The 22,487-nt window shown below is 44.2% G+C and overlaps 1 protein-coding gene across 2 annotated transcripts; it reads right to left on the reverse strand.

The window, feature by feature from the left end:
• Positions 1 to 743: 743 nt before the first annotated feature.
• adrb2b (adrenoceptor beta 2, surface b) lies at positions 744 to 21,154 on the reverse strand. 2 transcript variants are annotated; one of them, XM_058757315.1, is made up of 3 exons: positions 20,954 to 21,154; positions 19,551 to 20,731; positions 744 to 1,300 (listed from the first exon to the last, which is right to left on the reverse strand). In XM_058757315.1, the coding sequence occupies exons 2-3, from the start codon at positions 20,719 to 20,721 to the stop codon at positions 1,287 to 1,289; spliced, it is 1,185 nt and encodes a 394-aa protein (XP_058613298.1). In that variant the 5' UTR covers positions 20,722 to 20,731; positions 20,954 to 21,154; the 3' UTR covers positions 744 to 1,286. The 2 variants fall into 2 exon arrangements, with proteins under 2 accessions (XP_058613298.1, XP_058613297.1); XM_058757314.1 differs by lacking the exon at positions 744 to 1,300 and having other exon boundaries at positions 18,274 to 20,731.
• Positions 21,155 to 22,487: the final 1,333 nt, after the last annotated feature.

Consider the following 22,487-nt stretch of genomic DNA (forward strand, 5'->3'; position numbering starts at 1 on the left):
CTGCCACGAATTGATGGCGGTTAGATAAGTACGATTTGAACCATGCCAGTGCACTTCCTCTAATGCCAACATTCTTTTAAATAGACTAGAAAATTATGTTGTGGTCGATAGTGTCAAACGCGGCACTAAGATCCGGTAGCACTAACAGAGAGATACAACAATGATCAGATGATAAGAGCAGGTCGTTTGTAACTCTAATGAGAGCAGTCTCAGTACTATGATATGGTCTAAAACTGTCACGGTGCACACAGCAGGGAGGAACGAGGAGACGAGGATAACTCAAATGAATCCAAACTCTTTAATGAATCCAAACAAGGCAGGGCAAGACAAGGCAAGGTTGACACAGACAGGAACACCTGGGAGTAACGAGTAGACCAGACGAAAACTAACTAAACAGGCATGAACTAAATACACAGGTTAATCATAGATAATTACTAAACACAGCTGGATGAGAATTAACTAATAATCACACTGAACAAGGACAGGAACATGACCAAATATGGAAACAAGAGGCGGGAACACTCTGGAGGCCCCTCAGGACAGACAGGAAGACAGGACGGGGACCTCCAAAGCGGAACATACAGATCGGAGGCCATGGCCGTGCAGGGGGCTCAGGAGGCCATGGCAGGATCTTCTTCGGGGCCTTGACCTCGGTCCCCTTGGCCCGACCCCTACAGTCGGAACCCTTTTACCCCCCCCCCAAAAAAATCCATGGGGTAGCTAGGGGGTGTCAGGAGCCCTCCGGGGCTAAACAGATAGGACAGCACAGGACAGGATAGCCCTCCAGGGCTAAACACAGGAACTAAACAGTCCACAGGACTAAACACACAGGAACATGACAGCCCACAGGAACAGGAAGCCCTCCTGGGCTAGCTTGGAAGCTGAGGCTTCTTCTGGGCATGACAAGGAGTCAGAGACCCTCACAGGGTCTTCTGGGACAAGGTATGGCACTCCTGGCCGTGACTGGGGCACTGGATCCATGGGAACGGGGAACGGCACTCTTGGCCGAAACTAGGGAACTGGATCCATGGCACCGTGCTCAGTGGCGGCCGGCGGGCTTGAGTCAGCGGCGGCCGGCGGGCTTGCCACATGCACTCCAGGCGGGCTTGGGTGAGCCACAGATGGCGGCGTCGATCTCCCGCAAACGGTGGGCTTGGGTGAGCTGCGGACGGCGACAGACTGGAGGGGCTCGCGGCCAACGGACTCACAGAACAAGTGGCGATCCCGCCGAACTCCAACGCCGAATATCAGCTGGCTAGGGTATTTAACTCTGCTCTGAGGACACTTCATACACAGCAACCTACAGAGGGGTCAATCATAAGTAAAAAAAAGACACAGATGATAATAAAAAAGTTCTTTGAAATTAAAATTAATAACGGTAAGACAGAACCAGTACTGAACGCACCTCACTTCAAACTGTAATGGTCTATATGTATATTATTTTCTAAACTTTAAATGTAGTGAAATTTTTGTTCAAGCAGACTTTGTTGCATGTGGAAACCTCACGCGAGCCTGAAAGATACTTAAAATATTATTTGCACTCTTGAAGACTGTTCACCAAAGACTAAATTTCAGTCCAGCAGAATTTTCTGAACAATTCACCACCGAGGCCAAAATGAGCATTGTGAATGTAAGAGCCTCACACTACATCGTTTGTTTGAATTGTATTTGAGGGCAGTTTGTGAAGACCGATAACCTGGACAGAAGTCAGTTCAAGATCCAGCCTCCACACCAGACTTCTCACTCACAAGGATTGCTGTCTACTAGATATTATGTGTACTCTTCAGACTTGGGTTCATGCAGATATTATTCAGGGACATGAACACTTGAATATTGCAAAAATAGAGAAACTATCTTATTTAAGAATTTTGTGTTAATTGCGTGAACATTAAACAAATATATATATTTCTTTTACTGTTTTTTGTTTTGTTTTCCAAAGCACCTAAAAGCCAATTCACCCTGCCATACTCCAACAGGGTGAATCCACTGACCAAGCAAAACAAATAAGCATGTTTTTTTTTAATAGTTTTTTATCGTTTTTGTGAAAGTGTGAACTGACCATAATGCTGTATGTTAGGTGTGAGATTCATTCAACTTGGTTTGCTGATTAAACATGATTAAATATTTGTTCAGAATATTGTCGTTGTTGTGACTATTCATCTGGGAGGGGTGTGTATCAAGTGGCTTGGTTATGGTTTTGTTGAGGCTGACATGTGGAACCCACCGATTGACCCCACAGTGCAGACTTTTAGGTTAAATTAATTAGCTTATAGTGACTTCTATTTATCTATTGACAAAGTATCAGCAAAACATTTACAAAACTATCAAAGCCGCTCATCTACACATTAAAGGTGCTTAAAAGCTCAAATGTTCATTAATAAGAGCTCAAATCTATAAGTTAGCTTACCTCTAATTGTTAGCCTCTATAGTTAACGGTTGTGATGCTAACGGTCTTTTTGAAGACACTAAACCAGTGTTCGAATTGAGGGGCTGGCAAAATATATACTTGGGGGTAATATAATTCACTGATCATCGTAAAATACGCTTTTATCTTAGAATTAGGTTCTCAACGATAAAAAGGAAAAGACAAAAAATATGAATCATATTTATACAAGTTTTTATTTTTTTATTGGGTTTTTTGGGGGGGGTCTGGTTAGGGGGACCCCCCAAGAGCTTTGACACAATTCGAACACTGCACTAAACCAATCCTGTAAAGTAAAGATTCAACAGAAACGTGTCAGTTACATGTAAGACTGTGTCAGGAACGGTTGTATGTATTATTTGTGTAACCTTAGGGACTAAACGTATCTGAAAGCAGTGAAAACAGCAGAGAGACAGCCTCTCGCTACTTGTCAGCTGAGTGAGAGGACGCCCTGTTACCATGGTAACCTCCGCCGCTCCAGTTTAAATGCGATTTGAATGCTCAACGCGCGCCCATAGGCCCTGTCCACATGAACGCGGTTATTTTCAAAACAGCAGCTTTTTCTATGCGGTTTGGCTGTTCGTCCTCACGCGAACGCTGCACCAGGTCACTGAAATGTTCGAACGGAGTTGTTGGCTTGTGACGTTGGAGCCTGCGCTGTTATCTCCGCCTACTGGAAACTTTTTCAGGCTTCTGATTGGCCAACATGGCCTAACACATCAAAGTTACGCATTTACGTAAAAGTAAAATAAAATGTCCTGAAACTTTATCATGTCTTGTTTAGTAGGCCTACATCAAACTGTAAATTGAATGAGAATATGAAAGCAGTGAATGCAAAACATATAATATCATATGAGGCATAAATATAATTTCACATGTAAACACAATTAAACACACAATATGAGCTTTATGTTATGCATTTTAAAAATTTATTTTCAAAATGTATTTCAATATATTTAACAGTGTTTCACATATATGTGAATATATTACCTTTCTGTATGGGAAAACATTGGGATTTTAGTCAAAAATATTTGAAATGGATTTTAAATGTGGGTCAAGATCGGCAATACTTATGTGGCCCACATATCTACATTTGACATCTGGCCCATGTCTTGTGTGCCGTCTTAAACCCGGTACCACCTCTGCCAAACCCGGGCCATGTTTGGCCCACATGCTGTATGCCAGTGCCGGATGAATGGCAGATGAATATATATATATATATATAACAACAGGATATACTATTCTATAATATACTATATAATATCATATAGGCCTATCATATAATATCATATGAGGCATGAATATAATTTTGCATATATGTAAACACATAATTAAACACAACATGAGCTATATGTTATGCATTTTAAAAACGTATTTTCACATGTGATTATATTACCTTTCTGTATGGGAAAACATTGGTATTTTAGTCAAAAATATTTGAAATGGATTTTAAATGTGGTTCAAGATCGGCAATACTTATGTGGCCCACATATCTATATTTGACATCTGGGCCAAATACTACATTTGACATCTGGCCCATGTCTTGTGTGCCGTCTTAAACCCGGTACCATCTCTGCCAAACCCGGGCCATGTTTGGCCCACATGCTGTATGCCAGTGCCGGATGAATGCCAGCTGTGCCAGATGCATGCCAAATCTGGGCCAAATTTGTTTGCTGACTGGGTATGTATTGAAAATTAACTGACTTCTGTGACGTGAGGCGGCTAGCAGATAGTCGGTTTAGCCAGTCTGTCTGCTTCCTGACCTGGGCCCCAGTTAGTCAAGTACGAACTCTAAGACTATGCGTCAAATTTCTAGAGAGAAGAGCGGCACCACCCCAGGAGGGATGAACACCATCTCCTTTTCAACAGGTCAGGTCTGCCCCAAAAACTCGTCCAATTGTCTATAAAACCTATGTTATTCTGCGGGCACCACTTAGACATCCAGCCATTGAGTGACGACAGTCTGCTATGAATCTCATCACTCCGGTAATCAGGGAGGGGACCAGAGCATATTACAGTGTCTGACATCGTATTTGCAAGTTCACACACCTCTTTAAAGGGGTCATATAATGCCATTTTTGTACAAGCTAAAATGATTCTTTAGGGTCTAAATTGAAAGTTTGTAATATACTTTAATTAAAAATTCTCATTAGTATTGTAAGAAAACACTCATTTTACCTGCTCAAAAACAGCTCTGTTTTCAGCACACGGTTTTAGTGCGTGTGTTTTTAAATGCTAATGAGCTTTGCTCGCCCCGCCCCTCTGTTCTGTGGGGCGTTTTTGACACAACACACCTGGAGTGTTGCCTTGACAACAGTTGAGGGTAAGATGTGCTTGCCTATACAAAAGTAAATATGTGATCAGATAACATAACTTATTCTGGCATAATATTGAAAAACATCAATTAGAGTATTTATAGTCTTGGATCATATGCATTTGCAGGATGTAAACAGTATTTTGCAAGTATTGTGTTACCATTAATTTTCATGCAGTTATAACTGTTTTTTATTTATTTAAATTTTTTACATTATTTCTTAACAGACACCATTATAAACCATCTACAAAAGTAAGCTTAGTGTAGTGTTATAATGTTAACTTTAATATCTGCGTACACAGTTTGTAATAAGACAATAACCATAACGTTTTGTTCATTATAAACGTGGGATTATTAAGTATATTGAGAACGTCATAAATAGAAAACATGCATGTACCCTGAATGTAAACATTAGCCACATACATCGTGAAGCGTGCTAGCGATTTGCAAAGATTAATATACAGATTAATATAAAGGTTAATTAAACCTTACACTCACTTCTTCTGGAGGTTCAGCAGGAACACGAATAGTTGGTACCGATTCTTTTTTCAGGAGCAGATTCTTAGCAAAACCAGCTTTATACAGACCTTCATTTATAAAGCAGTCTGGTGAAAAATGATTCGCGCAAACATGAAAACATTGACGTTGCTCGTGGGGAATATTCCCTTCAAAAGCAAAACTCAGCCACTGTGTATTCAGCGGTTCGGACTTAGGAACATAAAAATGACTGCTGTGTTCATTATTGCACCCGAGAACAGAACACCACAATCGCTAGACGCCATTCTGCTCATAGACAGCTCCAGCGTATATCAACAATGACGCGGACTATGATTGACAGCTCGCTCAAGAGCAAGGGCGGTCTGTGTTGAAACACTGCTGTCAATCAACCATCGTGGAGGGCGTCTGACCGTGTGGCGTCACACGGTCGAACGCTTGATTTGAGACAGGGTAAAACAAATAAGGAGATTAAAAAAAAAACACTGGATGGATTTTTATCATTTTATGATGGTTGTGTACAGGCACTGCTAACACACATTTCAGTACAATCAACTTGTAAAAGTGCATGTACCATTATATGACCCCTTTAACATTATTTTTAGTGATCTACGACTGGCGAAGTCGAACATCATTAGCACCGACGTGAATAACAATCTTACTGAATTTACGCTTAGCATTAGCCAGCACTTTTAAATTTGCCAAGATGTCAGGCGCTCTGGCTCCCGGTAAACATTGGACTATAATATGGTGTATATATGTATATATATACTATATATATATGGTATATATATATACAGGTGCATCTTAATAAATTAGAATGTCGTGGAAAAGTTCATTTATTTCAGTAATTCAACTCAAATTGTGAAACTTGTGTATTAAATAAATTCAATGCACACAGACTGAAGTAGTTTAAGTCTTTGGTTCTTTTAATTGTGATGATTTTGGCTCACATTTAACAAAAAAGCCACCAATTTCAACAAATTAGAATGTGGTGACATGCCAATCAGCTAATCAACTCAAAACACCTGCAAAGGTTTCCTGAGCCTTCAAAATGGTCTCTCAGTTTGGTTCACTAGGCTACACAATCATGGGGAAGACTGCTGATCTGACAGTTGTCTAGAAGACAATCATTGACACCCTTCACAAGGAGGGTAAGCCACAAACATTCATTGCCAAAGAAGCTGGCTGTTCACAGAGTGCTGTATCCAAGCATTTTAACGGTCCAAGAGTGGAAGGAAAAAGTGTGGAAGAAAAAGATGCACAACCAACCGAGAGAACCGCAGCCTTATGAGGATTTTCAAGCAAAATCGATTCAAGAATTTGGGTGAACTTCACAAGGAATGGACTGAGGCTGGGGTCAAGGCATCAAGAGCCACCACACACAGACTTGTCAAGGAATTTGGCTACAGTTGTCGTATTCCTCTTGTTAAGCCACTCCTGAACCACAGACAACGGCAGATGCGTCTTTCCTGGGCTAAGGAGAAGAAGGACTGGACTGTTTCCCAGTGGTCCAAAGTCCTCTTTTCAGATGAGAGCAAGTTTTGTATTTCATTCGGAAACCAAGGTTCTAGAGTCTGGAGGAAGAGTGGAGAAGCTCATAGCCCAAGTTGCTTGAAGTCCAGTGTTAAGTTTTCACAGTCTGTGATGATTTGGGGTGCAATGTCATCTGCTGGTGTTGGTCCATTGTGTTTTTGAAAACCAAAGTCACTGCACCCGTTTACCAAGAAATTTTGGAGCACTTCATGCTTCCTTCTGCTGACCAGAATTCAGATGCTGATTTCATTTTCCAGCAGGATTTGGCACCTGCCCACACTGCCAAAAGCACCAAAAGTTGGTTAAATGACCATAGTGTTGATGTGCTTGAATGGCCAGCAAACTCACCAGACCTGAACCCTATAGAGAATCTATGGGGTATTGTCAAGAGGAAACAAGAGACTACAAAATGCAGATGAGCTTAAGGCCACTGTCATAGAAACCTGGGCTTCCATACCACCTCAGCAGTGCCACAAACTGATCACCTCCATGCCACGCCGAATTGAGGCAGTGATTAAAGCAAAAGGAGCCCCTACCAAGTATTGAGTACATATTGTGACGGGGTGGAAGAATCACGCGACAAGGAGAGCTCAAAATAAATACCCCGGAGGGTGGATTTATTGTAAACAAGCAATGGTGCAAAGTGAAAGGTGGCAGACTGGCGTGTAGTGGTGCTCTTAGTCGTGCTTTCTCTGGGTGCGGTGAAGTCGGCGTGCGGCTCTCGTCAGAGCGGTACTCGGTCACTCGCTGGCCTCTGGGAGAAAGGTGCAGTGCAGGTGTGGCCGGTCGCGACTTGATGAGCAGGTGCAGGTGTTTCGAATCCGTCTCCAGGGCAACGCTGATGATACCTCGGGACGCTCGTCACCCCCCCCCCCCAAGCGTTGTCCTGGTCCTGGTGGAAACAAAAGGCAGCAATAAGGGGGAAACTGGGGGTGGGTGGGGAGTGACCCTTGACAAGACCTGCATAGGCTGACCACAGCCGAGAAAGTCCATCGGTGTTAGAGTTGGAGGCTCCAGCCCGGTCCTGGAGCGCGAGGAACCACCGCGTCACCCTGGCGTTGGTATCCTTGGCTCTGGCCATCCACTGGAGGGGTGCGTGGTCCGTCAACAGGGTGAACCTTCGGCCTAGCAGGTAGTACCTCAGCTCCAGGACTGTTCATTTGATGGCTAGAGCCTCTTTCTCGACTGTCGCGTAGTTCTTCTCGGCCTTCGTCAGCTTCCTGCTGATGTATAAGACAGGGTGTTCCTCACCGTCCTGTACCTGGGACAGGACGGCTCCCAACCCTGCCTCGGATGCGTCCGTCTGCAGCAGAAAGGGACAGCCGAAGTCGGGGGCTCTCAGCACTGGTTCTTCCGTGAGGGCCAGCTTGATGTGTTGGAAGGCCGCTTCAGTTGCAGGAGTCCAGTGAACGCTTTCGGGCTGCCCCTTTCTGGTCAGGTCTGTCAAGGGGGCAGCTATGGAGGAGAAGTTGGGGATGAAGCAGCGGTAGTATCCGGCCAACCCCAGGAACGCTCGCACTTGGGTCTTTGTCCTGGGCTGCGGAGCATTCCGTACCGCCTCCACTTTCTTCTCCTGGGGCTTGATAAGGCCCCGACCGACCCGGAATCCCAGATATTTGACCTCTGCGAGCGCTAGGTGGCATTTCCTGGGGTTGGCGGTAAGTCCAGCTTTGCGCAGCTCCGTGAGCACCCTCCGCAGACGGTCCAGATGGTCCTCCCAATGCTCAGAGTGGATGACGACATCATCCAGGTATGCAGCGGCGTACTGCTGGTGAGGCCGGAGGATGACGTCCATCAGCTGCTGGAAGGTAGCTGGAGCCCCGTGAAGGCCGAAGGGAAGGGTCCGGCACTGCCAGTGGCCGGAGGGGGTTGAAAAGGCTGTCTTTGGTTTGGCATCTTCGGAGAGGGGGACCTGCCAGTACCCCTTGGTCAGGTCCAGGGTGGAAATGTACCGGGCCCTTCCCAGGCGATCTAATAACTCATCCACCCGGGGCATTGGGTAGCCGTCGAATTCCGAGACTTCGTTGAGGCGCCGGAAGTCGTTGCAGAAGCGGAGGGTGCCATCCGGCTTTGGGACCAGGACGATGGGGCTGGACCACGGGCTGCGCGATGGTTCAATCACCCCCAACTTCAGCATTTCTTGAATTTCCTCCTCAATAGCCTGCCGACGAGCCTCTGGGATCCGATAGGGCCGTTGCTTCACGACTACTCCCGGTGGTGTCCGTATGTCGTGTTGCACGACTTGGGTTTTCCCGGGGACAGAGGAGAACACATCCGAGAACTGACCGATCAGGTGCTGCAGCTCAGCCTTCTGGGTCGTCGACAGGTCCGGGTTAACGTCCACGACGACGGGCTTCATGGCAGCTAGTGCGGCGGCTTGTTCTCGGGTCCCCACCCACTTCTTCAACAGGTTAATGTGGTATAGTTGATGGGGGCTCCGCCTCCCCGGTTGCCGCACCTTATAAGTCACCGGCCCGATTTTCTCTACCACGGTGTACGGTCCTCGCCAGGTGGCCAGAAACTTGCAAGCGGAGGTGGGGACCAACACCATGACCTGGTCGCCCGTCTGGAACTCCCGGGGCTGAGCTGCGCGGTTATAATGCCGTGCTTGGGCCTGTTGGGCTTTGGCCAGGTGTTCCCGGACTAATGGCATGACGCGGTCGATCCGGTGCCTCATCTCGTGGACGTGCTTGACCAGGGACCGGTGTGGGGAGGGTTGTTGTTGCTCCCATGCCTCCTTTGCAACGTCGAGCAGCCCACGAGGTTGCCTTCCGAAAAGGAGCTCGAACGGTGTAAAGCCGGTGGAAGCCTGGGGGACCTCCCGTATACCGAACAAGATGTATGGCAGCATCTGGTCCCAGTCCCTCTTGTCTTCGGCTGCCACCCGCCTGAGCATTTGCTTGAGGGTCTGGTTAAAGCGTTCGACTAGGCCGTCTGTTTGGGGGTGGTACACGGTGGTCCTCAGTTGCTTTACCCGGAGCAGGCGGCACAGGTCAGCCATTAGCCGGGACATGAACGGTGTTCCCTGATCGGTCAGGATCTCCGTCGGGATGCCAACCCGGCTGAAGAGCAGGAAAAGCTCGTGGGCGATGGCTTTGGCTGTGGCTTTCCGGAGTGGGATGGCTTCAGGGTACCGGGTGGCGTAGTCTACCACGACGAGGATGTGTTCATGCCCCCGGGCCGATTTGGGCAACGGGCCTACCAGATCCATCCCGATCCGCTCGAAGGGTACCTCGATAATGGGCAGCGGTATGAGCGGTGAGGGGGGAGGGTGGTTTGGTGAGGTCCTCTGGCACTCCGGGCAGGCTTGGCAGAACCGGCGTACTTCAGCCTCCAGGCCAGGCCAATGAAATCGATCCTTAATCCGACTGATGGTGTTTCCTGCCCTGAGGTGTCCAGCCGTGGGATGGCCGTGTGCCAGATGCAGGACTGTCAACACTGCAGGTTAGAACTTTGGGAGGGGGACCATCTCTCCCTCTGTCGGAGGCCAAGAGAACGGGACGGCTGCCGGGCTTCCTGGATCGGCGCCGTCCACGGCGACCCCCACTATGGTAGGCAGGCTGTGTCGTGGCGCCGAGCAGGGCCTCAAATCCCGGGCAGTCTCGTCCGAGCAGCACCGCGACGGGCAGGTCCTTCACTAGGCCGACCTCCAGCGGCCAGGCGCCTGAGGCCGCGGTGATGGTGACACGTCGGACGGGCACCTCCCGTGTATCTCCATGGACGCAAGTAAGGGGTAGGACGGTCTTAGCTCCATGAGGCGGGGGCAAGATTTTGGTTTGGACGAGACTGACCGCGCTCCCAGAGTCGAGGATGGCCTGGTATGGCCGGCCGTTGATCCTGACCGTGGCCGACGGAGCTCCTCGCGGGAGTTCTCGGTGTAGAACACTGCCTGCCCACTAAGTCCGGTTCTTTGGCGACGATGGTGCCGTTGGCATGGACTCGTCCTGTATTTCCGTCCCTTCTACTGGTCGGGAGGTACCCTCTGGCGGGCGTTGCTCCGGAGCCACCCTCCGGGGAAAAGGCGGTACTCTCTCCCCTGCTTCGCGTCGATGGGCCGCCTCGGCCAGCTCGATCGCCTCGACGAGTTCGGACGTCGTGTTGGGGTTCCTCATGCCGACAGCCTGGCGGAGGGGACGTGGAAGGGCTCGGAGGAGGCGATCGATGATGACGCGTTCCGTTACCTGGGCAGCGGTGGGCGCCCTGACCAACAGCCAGTGTTGGGCCAACCGGGTGAGCTCGGCCGCTTGTAACCTCGCGGGGCGCCGTGGTTGGTAGATCATGAAACGCTTGGGCCGCGCACACTGGAGACAGCCCCACCCGGGCCAGGATCTCTCTTTTCACGGCCTCGTAATCTTCGGTCACGGTCGTGGGGAGACTGAAAAAAGTCCTCTGGGGCTCACCAGTTAACAAAGGGGCCAGCGCGCGGGTCCATTCCTCTGGATCCCATCCCTCCATCGTGGCGGTATTTTCAAACATTTGTAGGAATGCCTCCACATCGTCATGGGCCGTCATTTTGGGTAATATTTGGGCGGCTTGAACGCGGGGGTCCGGTAACGGAACGCGCTGGCGGGCGGCCGTGCGAAGAGTGGCGATTTCCTGGTCAGCCTGGCCTTGTCGAGCCGCCAGATGTTCCACAATTTGCTGTTGGCGCAGGCTGACTTCGGTTAGCTGTTGGAGTAGCTCTTCCATCCTTAGGGGAGGAGTACTCGCCGATCTGAAAGTGCAGAGAAAAAAAAAGTGGGGTTGAGACGTGTAGATCACTTGTCGGTGAAACTTCCGTTCATGCCCGCATTCTCCACCACTGTGACGGGGTGGAAGAATCACGCGACAAGGAGAGCTCAAAATAAATACCCCGGAGGGTGGATTTATTGTAAACAAGCAATGGTGCAAAGTGAAAGGTGGCAGGCTGGCGTGTAGTGGTGCTCTTAGTCGTGCTTTCTCTGGGTGCGGTGAAGTCGGCGTGCGGCTCTCGTCAGAGCGGTACTCAGTCACTCGCTGGCCTCTGGGAGAAAGGGAAGAGACAACACACATTAGTCCATAGCCTGAGAAGAGTCTCTCCCTCAGACAGCCTCACGCGGCTTATCTGGCCGCGGGCTGACGAGGTGCAGGTGTGGCCGGTCGCGACTTGATGAGCAGGTGCAGGTGTTTCGAGTCCGTCTCCAGGGAAACGCTGATGATACCTCGGGACGCTCGTCACAATATACAGTAAATGAACATACTTTCCAGAAGGCCAACAATTCACTAAAAATGTTTTTTTTTTTTATTGAGATAGTGAATTGGTGGGTTTTTATTAAATGTGAGCCAAAATCATCAAAATTAAAAGAACCAAAGACTTAAACTACTTCAGTCTGTGTGCACTGAATTTATTTAACACATGAGTTTCACAATTTGAGTTGAATTACTGAAATAAATTAACTTTTCCACGACATTCTAATTTATTGAGATGCACCTGTATATGTATACAGGTGCTGGTCATATAATTAGAATATCATCAAAAAGTTGATTTATTTCACTAATTCCATTCAAAAAGTGAAACTTGTATATTATATTCATTCATTACACACAGACTGATATATTTCAAATGTTTATTTCTTTTAATTTTCATGATTAGAGCTTACAGCTCATGAAAGTCAAAAATCAGTATCTCAAAATAGAATATTTACATTTAAGTTTGAATAAATGACCATCCCTACAATATAAATTCTGGGTATTGTTCTTTGAAACCACAATAATGGGAAAGACTGCTGACTTGGCAATGATCCAGAAGACGAACATTGACACCCTCCACAAAGAGGGTAAGTCAGAGAAGCTCATTACTGAAAGGTGTGGCTGTTTACAGAGTGCTGTATCAAAGCATATTAAATGCAAAGTTGACTGGAAGGAAGAATTTGGGTAGGAAAAGGTGCACAAGCAACAGGGATGACCGCAAGCTTGAGAATACAGTCAAGCAAAGCCGATTCAAACACTTGGGAGAGCTTCACAAGGAGAGAACTGAAGCTGGAGTCAGTGCATCAAGAGTCACCACGCTCAGACGTCTTCAGGAAAAGGGCTACCAAGCCACTTCTGCAGCAGAGACAACGTCAGAAGCATCTTAACTGGGATGTGGAGAAAAAGATCTTGACTGTTGCTCAGTGGTCCAAAGTCCTCTTTTCAGATGAAAGTAAATTTTACATTTCATTTGGAAATCAAGGTCCCAGAGTCTGAAGGAAGAGTGGAGAGGCACAGAATCCATGTTGCTTGAAGTCCAGTGTGAAGTTTCCACAGTCAGTGATGATTTGGGCTGCCATGTCATCTGCTGGTGTTGGTCCACTGTGTTTTCTGATGTCCACAGTCAACACAGCCATCTACCAAGAAATTTTAGAGCACTTCATGCTTCCTTCTGTTGACAAGCTTTATGGAGATGCTGATTTCATTTTCCAGCAGGACTTGGCACCTGCCCACACTGCCAAAGGTACCAAAAGCTGGTTCAATGACCATAGTGTTACTGTGCTTGATTGGCCAGCAAACACGCCTGACCTGAACCCCATAGAGAATCTATGGGGTATTGTCAAGAGGAAGATGAGAGACACCAGACCCAACAATGCAGATGAGCTGAAGGTCACTATCAGAGCAACCTGGGCTCTCATAACACCTGAGCAGTGCCACAGACTGATCGACTCCATGCCACGCCGCATTGCTGCAGTAATTCAGGCAAAAGGAGCCCCAACTAAGTATTGAGTGCTGTACATGCTCATACTTTTCATTTTCATACTTTTCAGTTGGCCAAGATTTCTAAAAATCCTTTCTTTGTATTGGTCTTAAGTAATTTTCTAATATTTTGAGATACTGATTTTTGACTTTCATGAGCTGTAAGCTCTAATCATGAAAATTAAAAGAAATAAACATTTGAAATATATCAGTCTGTGTGTAATGAATGAATATAATATACAAGTTTCACTTTTTGAATGGAATTAGTGAAATAAATCAACTCTTTGATGATATTCTAATTATATGACCAGCACCTGTATATATATATATATATATATATATATATATATATATATGGTGGCTGGTGTCTCTATTTTCACGTTCCGTTCAATAGAATCGCCAATAACTAGAGCACTTTCATCAGGTTTCTCAGTGGGTGCGTCACTGAGTGGGGAGAACCTGTTTGATGTTTTGATCGGAACAGAAGAGCGGTGAGAGCGTAGACCCACGACTATGCCGCCTCACAGTCACCCAGTTGCCCTGCTGCCAAGGCGCTGAAACCAGAACCGAACAATGTACAGGACTCCCTGAGCTAGTCGCATCCAAAGCGGTGTCTACAGCCTTCACATTCTTACTATCCTCAACTAAAGTTTGGATGCGTGTCTCTAGTTCTAAAATCTTCTCTGTCAGCTATTTTATGAATGCTATTTCCCTGCATAAAAAGAGATAAAGAAAGAGATAAACTATACATGTGGCAAACGGTGCAAACAACAATAGCAGGAGAAGAAGCCATTACTCACCGTGATTGATGAATGATTCACTTACCACTGTTGTTTGATGAACTTGTGAAAAACGGAGCGAGAGAGAAATGAAACAGAGCGTGAAAAAAGAAAACAATAATAGGTGAAACAATAATAGAAACGCGAATGGAACCGCGTGTGACAAGCTAACTGGCTAACGATTCCAGTCCCTGAGTCTAATATTGAACTGTCTGTCTGTCCAACCACTCTCAAGGAGGCCAATACCAAGTTTGTTGCCCTGTCTGTCACAACCCAGAAACCGGCCTTAGAACCCTTAAACCCGCCTGTCATGAGCCCAGAGACTGTCAATGCATCCCATGTCTTTCATGTTAACTCTGCCACTGCCATAGAGACTATTTATGAACTGTCATCATGTCCAGTTTCAGTCAATGAACCCGATTTTGAACTGTCAGCCTGTCCCGTGTCAGTCAGTAACCCTGTTTATGAACTGTCGTTCTGTCCAGTTTCAGTCAGTGAACCTATTGATTTTTTGTGTTCACTGCCTCGGTCCCTGTGACCGTGAATGCACTGCCTGTGTTGTCTGTCTCTGCTCTCCCTAGATCTCGGTCTCTGCCATGCTTTCATGATCAGTCTGCTCCAGTCTGGTGGTCTTCTGTTCTGCTCTGGTGGTCGTCTGCTCCGGCGTGTTGGTCTTCTGCTTCGTCTGCTCCGGCCTGGTGGTCTTCTGCTCTGTCCTGGTGGGTTCTAGTCCTGTCCACTCCGCCCTGGTGGGCTCCTGTTCCGTCTGCTCCGCCCTGGTGGGTCTCTGCCCTCCTGGATTGTATTGTGAGAGGTGCGTCTGGAAACCGCTCTGGGAGGGGGCTATGTCACGAATCCGGTCTATGAACTTCCATTCACTCACCACCAGAGGTCACCCACTCACCACATGGACTCTTGCACTACACTACTGTTGCACTTCAACCCCCGGACTACAGTTCCCATCATCCATTGCACTGATGACACACACACAGCTGATTGCACTGATTACACAGCTGATAGTCTAGTCTTGTATTCTCGCCTGTGTATCTTGGATTTACCTCGTTTGTACTCTCCATTTGTACCTCGCTTGGACTATTGCTCATGTTATTGGACTACCCTTCTTCTCTAGCCCGCTAGATAATGTTCGCCGATCTAAGACCCACGCTTGCCCTAGGATTACTCTTTGTCTTGCCTGTATTATACCTGTTTGCTGATGTTTTGACCCTGCTTGTGTTTTTGACCACGACTTGGAATAAAGCTTGCAAATGGATCTGCACGTCTCACGTCTCATTCGCCCTGTAACAAACCCAAAGATCTAGTTAACTACAGACCGATCTCAAATCTCCCTTTTCTGTCAAAGATACTAGAAAAGGTAGTATCCTCACAATTATATTCCTTCTTAGAGAAAAATTTTATCTGTGAGGATTTCCACTCAGGATTTAGACCGTTTCATAGTACTGAGACTGCTCTCATTAAAGTTACAAATGACCTGCTCTTATCATCTGATCGTGGTTGTATCTTTCTATTAGTACTACGTTCAACACTATCGACCACAACATTCTTTTGAATAGACTTGAACATTTTGTTGGCATTAGTGGACGTGCATTAGCATGGTTCAAATCGTACTTATCTGACCACCATCAATTTGTAGCAGTGAATGAAGAGGTATCATATTGATCACAAGTGCAGTATGGAGTACCTCAAGGCTCAGTACTAGGGCCGTTACTTTTCACGCTTTACATGTTACCCTTAGGAAATATCATCAGGAAACACAGTGTTAGCTTTCACTGTTCTGCTGATGATACTCAGATCTATATTTTTTCGCAACCCGGCGAAACACACCAAATTGAGAAACTAACGGAATGCATAGTCGATATAAAAAACTGGATGACGAGTAATTTCTTACTGCTAAATTCTAAAGAAACAGAGGTGTTACTTATCTGACCTAAAACCCCCACATGTAATGGCTGCTCTGTAAATTCGAGACAGTGAGGACCTCGTCACCTAGACAGCCATTGGGACAAGACCTCGGGAACCAAATGAGTCAGACTTTCTGACTTTGCTGCAGTTGGAATTTAACTGCTGGTGCATCTGACCAAAGGAGAACTGGCCCCCGACTGAGCCTGGTTTTCCCATTCTGTCACCGATGGAGTTTTGGTTCCTTGCTGCTGTCGCCTCTGGCTTGCTTAGTTGGGGACACTTAATTTCCAGCGATATCGTCGTAATGATTGATATTGGAAAGTTGCTTTGACACAATCTGTATTGTTAAAAGCGCTATATAAATAAAGGTGACTTGACTTGACTTTACACACACACACACACACACACACACTAGGTTCCATGTTTTATGAGGAATTTTTTTCTACACAGTGTTTTTTCTAACCCCTTACCATAAACCTACCCCTTACACACAAACTGCTATTTTAGATTTTCATAAAACTTTATTCTGTATGCTTTCTAATCTTGTTTCCTCATAGGGACCCAAAAAAAACAAAAAAAAAAAACAAATGAGGAGTTGTGAACATGAAACATGTGAACATGAAAATGAGGCTGTAAATCTTTACAATAGCACAATAGTCTGTACTATAGAAAAGGCTCTCGATCGTATGGATCATAATATTCAAAACTCTCAACTTTCAATCAAGTTTTTTTGCCAGCGATATCGTCGTCATGATTGATATTGGAAAGTTGCTTTGACACAATCTGTATTGTTAAAAGCGCTATATAAATAAAGGTGACTTGACCTGACTTTACACACACTCACACACACACATACTAGGCTCCATGTTTTATGAGGAATTTTTTTCTACACAGTGTTTTTTCTAACCCCTTACCATAAACCTACCCCTTACACACAAACTGCTATTTTAGATTTTCATAAAGCTTTATTCTGTATGCTTTCTAATCCTCATAGGGAAAACAAAACACTGATCAAAATTGACTGATATTACTATACTTGTGGGGACATTTGGTCCCCATAATGTAGGGAATACCAGTAGGGAATAGTAATGTAGGGAATACACACACACACACACACACACACACACACACACACACACACACACACACACACATACTAGGCTCCATGTTTTATGAGGACATATTTTCTACACAGTGTATTTTCTAACCCCTTACCATAAACCTACCCCTTACACACAAACTGCTATTTTAGATTTTCATAAAGCCCCCTCCCCCCCCGAAAAAAAACAAAACACTGATCAAAATTGACTGATATTACTATACTTGTGGGGACATTTGGTTCCCATAATGTAGGGAATACCAGGTACACACACACACACGCACACGCACACACACACACACACACACACACATATTTTCTGAGTATTTCAAACATCTGTGTATATAACATCAAAAATGTTTTTATTTATCTAACAGTGTAGACACCATATCGAATTTTATGTAGATGAAAATGATGCTGTAAATCTTTACAATAGCACAATAGTCTGTACTATAGAAAAGGTTCTAGATCATATGGATCATAATATTCAAAACTCACAACTTTCAATCAAGTTTTTGTCTACTAAACGTTTTGGTTACTCTTTACTACAGTATGTAGACTGTATTTACTATAATAATAACTTATGCATAATTACATGCAACTAACTCTAAACCAAATCCTGATTCTAACTGCAACCCTATATTAATATAGTACAGTAATATTACTCAGTTCCTAATTGTATAATTACATTGTAAGAAGGACAAAAAACAAATTGTAGCCAAAGTTTATTTAAAAAAATCTTTTATAAGCTGTAAAAATAGCATTAGTTGCTAAGTAACACTTAAAGTGTAAGTGTAATTTACAATTCTCAAAGGCTCGTTTTTATTCCTGTCAAAAATTAAATATGGCACTATCCTGACTAAGGTATGTACAGCCAAATAAGCTGTCTAATATGTCTTTCTTCAATGCCCATGACATATACTGTATTAGTAAACATGTACACACATACACACTCACATACACAGCCCCATTCGTGTGTATGTGTACATACACATACACATGTGTATGTGTATGTACACATACACACGAATGGGGCTGTGTATGTGAGTGAACATGTCAGTGACATCAGCTGTGGGCCAGCATGTAAGCATACATTTGTCAGGTTTTTTGTAATGACAGATTTTCCAGTCATGTATGTGTCATAATCAAGTACATTGCCCTGGCTATTATATAAAACAAAAAAGATAAAAATAAGCACCTGTCAGTTCAGTATCAGGTGAATTTACAATTTTTGCTCAATGGACTGTTCAATATTTCTTTAAACAGTACCAACACAACAGTAATGGAAACCTACCCCTATGAATTTGATGCTAGAAGCTATATTCCTGAAATTAAGAAACAGGTATTTTGTTATTATTTTGTTAAGATTTACAAACTCAGCATTTAAATAGTATTAAACAATGAGAATAACTTGGCACCTTCCTTGCAAATAGTGACATGTTAAATAAACCATTATTATTGTGCCACCCAGCCTGTGGCACACCTTATAATATGAACCTTTATAGATAAAATTTCAGCTGTAACCTTAAAACAGTTTTCCAGTGGAAATGTTAGCAGGGGAAGGTTGAAGTGCAGGGCTTGGAGAGAACTACATGGCTCTCTCACTTTTTTAGTTTCAACAAGAACAGCTGGTTATAGCACAGACAGCAATGTGCACCTGTTGTCCCGCATCAGAAGGTTATATTTCCTCTCTCTGGAGGAGTGCTCAGAGATACTGAAGACCCTGGCTTTCACTGAGCCAAAGCTCTTAATGGAATGTAACAAGTCTGTCTAGTACAAGACAACCCTCTGATTCTCTTTAAGATATGTAATGCATATTTTACTAATTTTTCATATTTTACAAATCCAGACTCTCTGTTTTTAAGTTGAGGAATTTTTTATAAATTATGAATTAACTATCCACGCAGGTTTTAGCTTGAAAACTGGAACATGAAAACTGAGACATGAAAACTGTCCCGAGGTAGTGATTCAGAGGTAGACTGTGAAACTCTGTCCTAGATTTCTTGCACACATTTTCTTCTTTGTCCAGAAACAGAAGCTACTTCAGTTTCATTAGTTCTGACTCAGTCAATAAAAGTATAAGCATATGTCAACAGAACCTATTAAATATTGTGTTTATAGTTAAATCTTCTTGGGTCAAGTACTACAAAACCTAAAAACCATGTTTTGTCACAGACAAAAGTGGCCTCAAACAGAAAGGTCTCTAGTGTTTTAAAATTACGTACAGGGACTATGAACATTAAGGTTTCAAACGTTTAAAAGTTGGATGTCACAGCTTTATTACAATGTTTTTGGTACCTGCAGTTAAACAGTCAGCACTCATTTCCGTTTCACAAGCTGCTGAGGGCTCTCGTTGTCTGGTGGTCTTCATGTTGACTTGTGTCCAGATGTGGCTGCTGTAGGTATATCCCTTGTTATTCTTTGTGGAAGGTAACTGAGAAGTTCTCCAGCACAGGACCTCCTGAAAGGCGCATCTAAACTCAGGACTCCTGCAGTAGATCAAGGGGTTGAAGGCGGAATTGGCGTATCCGATCCAGTTCAAGATCCTGAATGGCAACATGATGTTGTCCATCTTCCAGATTGCTGCCACCACGTTAAGCACAAAAAACGGGAGCCAGCAGAGGGTGAAGGTTCCCATGATGATTCCTAAGGTCTTCAGAGCTTTGTGGTCCTTCATGCAGAACTTGGTCTTCCGGTTCTTTACCTCATTTCCCTCCTGGGTGCTGAAGCTCTGTGTTCGTATGTGCCCTTCGATGTGGTCGATTTTCTGAAGCTGTCTACGGGCCTCCTGGAAGACCCGGCTGTACACAAATGCCATGATGACCAGCGGGATGTAGAAGGAGATAATGGAGGAGGTCACAGCATAGGCGGCATTAGTGTTGAAGTCACAGCAGGTCGGGTTCTCCAAGCAGCTCAGTGCTTCAGGTTCATCTGACACCCACCACTCCATGTGGATGGGCAAGAAAGAGATGAGGGCGGCCACTGCCCACACCCCTAGGAGCACCCCACAGGCCTTCTGCTTCGTAAGCATTGACTGATAGCGCAAAGGCCACATAATTGCCACGTACCGGTCCAGGGCAATCACGCACAACGTCTCAATGCTAGCGGTCACACACAATACATCCGTAGCCGTCCAAAACTCGCAGAAGAATTTTCCGAAGTGCCACTTGTTGAGGAGAATGTAGCATGCGCCAAATGGCACTACCATAAGGCCCATGACCAGATCTGCGCAGGCCAAGGAGCTGATGAAGTAGTTGGTGACCGTCTGCAAACGCTGGAATTTTACAATAGCACTGATGACCAGCACATTGCCGAAGACAATGCCTACAATCAGAATCACCATTAAGATGCTAATTAATACCACCTCTCCTTTGCTGTACTCCAAGCCAGGCAAGGAATTGTTTAGCCTTGCTGAAAGGTTCATGTGCAGGGAGGTGTTCTCCATGCTCAGTGTATGCTGTCCCTCCATGAGCTTTGTCCTGAGAAAGGAAAATCATCATAACTTTTGGTGAGAGCAATATTAGCCTTAAAAGAAATATTCTTTATATGCACAAGTGAACAGAAAGTACATACAATGTCAATCAGAAAGAAAAGTATGAGAATTGTCATGATTATTATCATGGACGTTATTTATTATCATGATGATAAAACAAACAAAAAAAAACATAAAAAGAAGCAAATTGTATAGTCAATCTACTTACTAAAACCAGGAAAGTGTTTTAGAGTCCTCCAACTTAATTCCACTCTTTATGGACTCCCATAAGATATCCAAAAAGAAAAAAAGATAAAAATCCTTTTGAATTGTGTTTCTCTTAGAAAGTGTTCTGGTCTCACACAGTGTTCTCACATTGTTTCACCTCTTAATCATCCGGTCATTTTGTCTGAACAGTGTTTCTTTTACATGCTCACAGCACTCTCAGCTAAGCACATTGACTAAATGTGCTATCAGTTGGACTCTTGTAGCAGCCAGTGATGACATCACAGTTCATCAACAGCCAATCGGAGCACAGCTTCCTTACACTTCAGAGCACTCTGCTGTTGCAAATGAAAATGCTGCTACATTTTACAAGCAAAGACTGAATTTGATGTTACATTCAGAATTCATTTTTAATTAAATTCAGAGCAATATACAATGAAAATTAAAAGTAAAAAGGCATCATGATGATATATATTTCAACATCTGGCTTTACTAAAATTTATTATGAATGTCTTTTGTAACCAAACTTTAACAACATGACACTTTGAAGTGATGCTTGAGTGATCAAGAATATTGTAATTTACAAATAAGCTTTTCTTTGATTTCTCAGTTTTGATTTTCTTTCCTCGCATCCTAAGAGGGGTGAAGCGAAGACGCAAGGAATGAAAACAAGGAGGTTCACACTTCCCTTGCCCTTGGGGGAATCCCTGCTGCCATTATGAAGAGTGTTCCACTTTGTGAAGTGTACAAGGGATGTTTATATGGACAGACCCTTGATCAATGTTCCCTCTAATTTTTGTTTTCTTGCTGAGCAAAACATTTTGCTATTGGGGAAAAATTTAGGCCACCTGAGCAAAAACATTCTTTATACCAGACCTGTACAGCACACACATACACAAAAAGTCTGCAACTTTAACTTTAATATGCTATTTTATATTTGATTTGTCCCTTAATGTCCCTTGTGAAAAAGAAGTGTGCTTAATTGTATTAAAAATGTACATTTTGTGTACTTCAAAACTTAAAAGTATATTTTTTAAAAAGTGCACTTGCAGATAATATAATTTAAATTAAAGGCCAATTAAGTGAACTTTAAAAGAGTACACTTTAATGACAATATGTCTTAACATATTTAAGTGTGCTTTTTAAAAATGCACTTTAGGTCACACTTTATATTAGGTGGCCTTAACTACTATGTACTTACATAAAAAAATAAGTACAATGTACTTATTGTATTCATATTGTATTTCAAAACACTTTTGCTGCTATTAAGGTGGGATATGGGTAAGGTTAGGGACAGGTTAAGTAGTATGGGTAGGTTTAAGGGTGGGTTTAGCTGTAAGGGATGGGCCAACAGTGTAATTATAAATGTAATTACAGAAATTAATTACAGATGTAATTACATAAAGGTTTATTAACAATATAAATACAATGTAAGAACATGTATGTACACAATAAGTGCATTGTACCAAATGATTCATTTAAATGTAAGTACATAGTAGTTAAGGCCACCTAATATAAAGTGGGACTGCACTTTATTA

The sequence above is a fragment of the Onychostoma macrolepis genome, chromosome 21, assembly GCF_012432095.1.
Source record: "Onychostoma macrolepis isolate SWU-2019 chromosome 21, ASM1243209v1, whole genome shotgun sequence".
In the NCBI taxonomy this organism is placed as follows: Eukaryota; Metazoa; Chordata; class Actinopteri; order Cypriniformes; family Cyprinidae; genus Onychostoma; species Onychostoma macrolepis.

What these genes read in the sequence shown, in the direction of transcription:
- adrb2b (XM_058757314.1), bottom strand. Translation starts at nt 20,721, where the DNA reads ATGGAGGGACAGCATACACTGAGCATGGAGAACACCTCCCTGCACATG.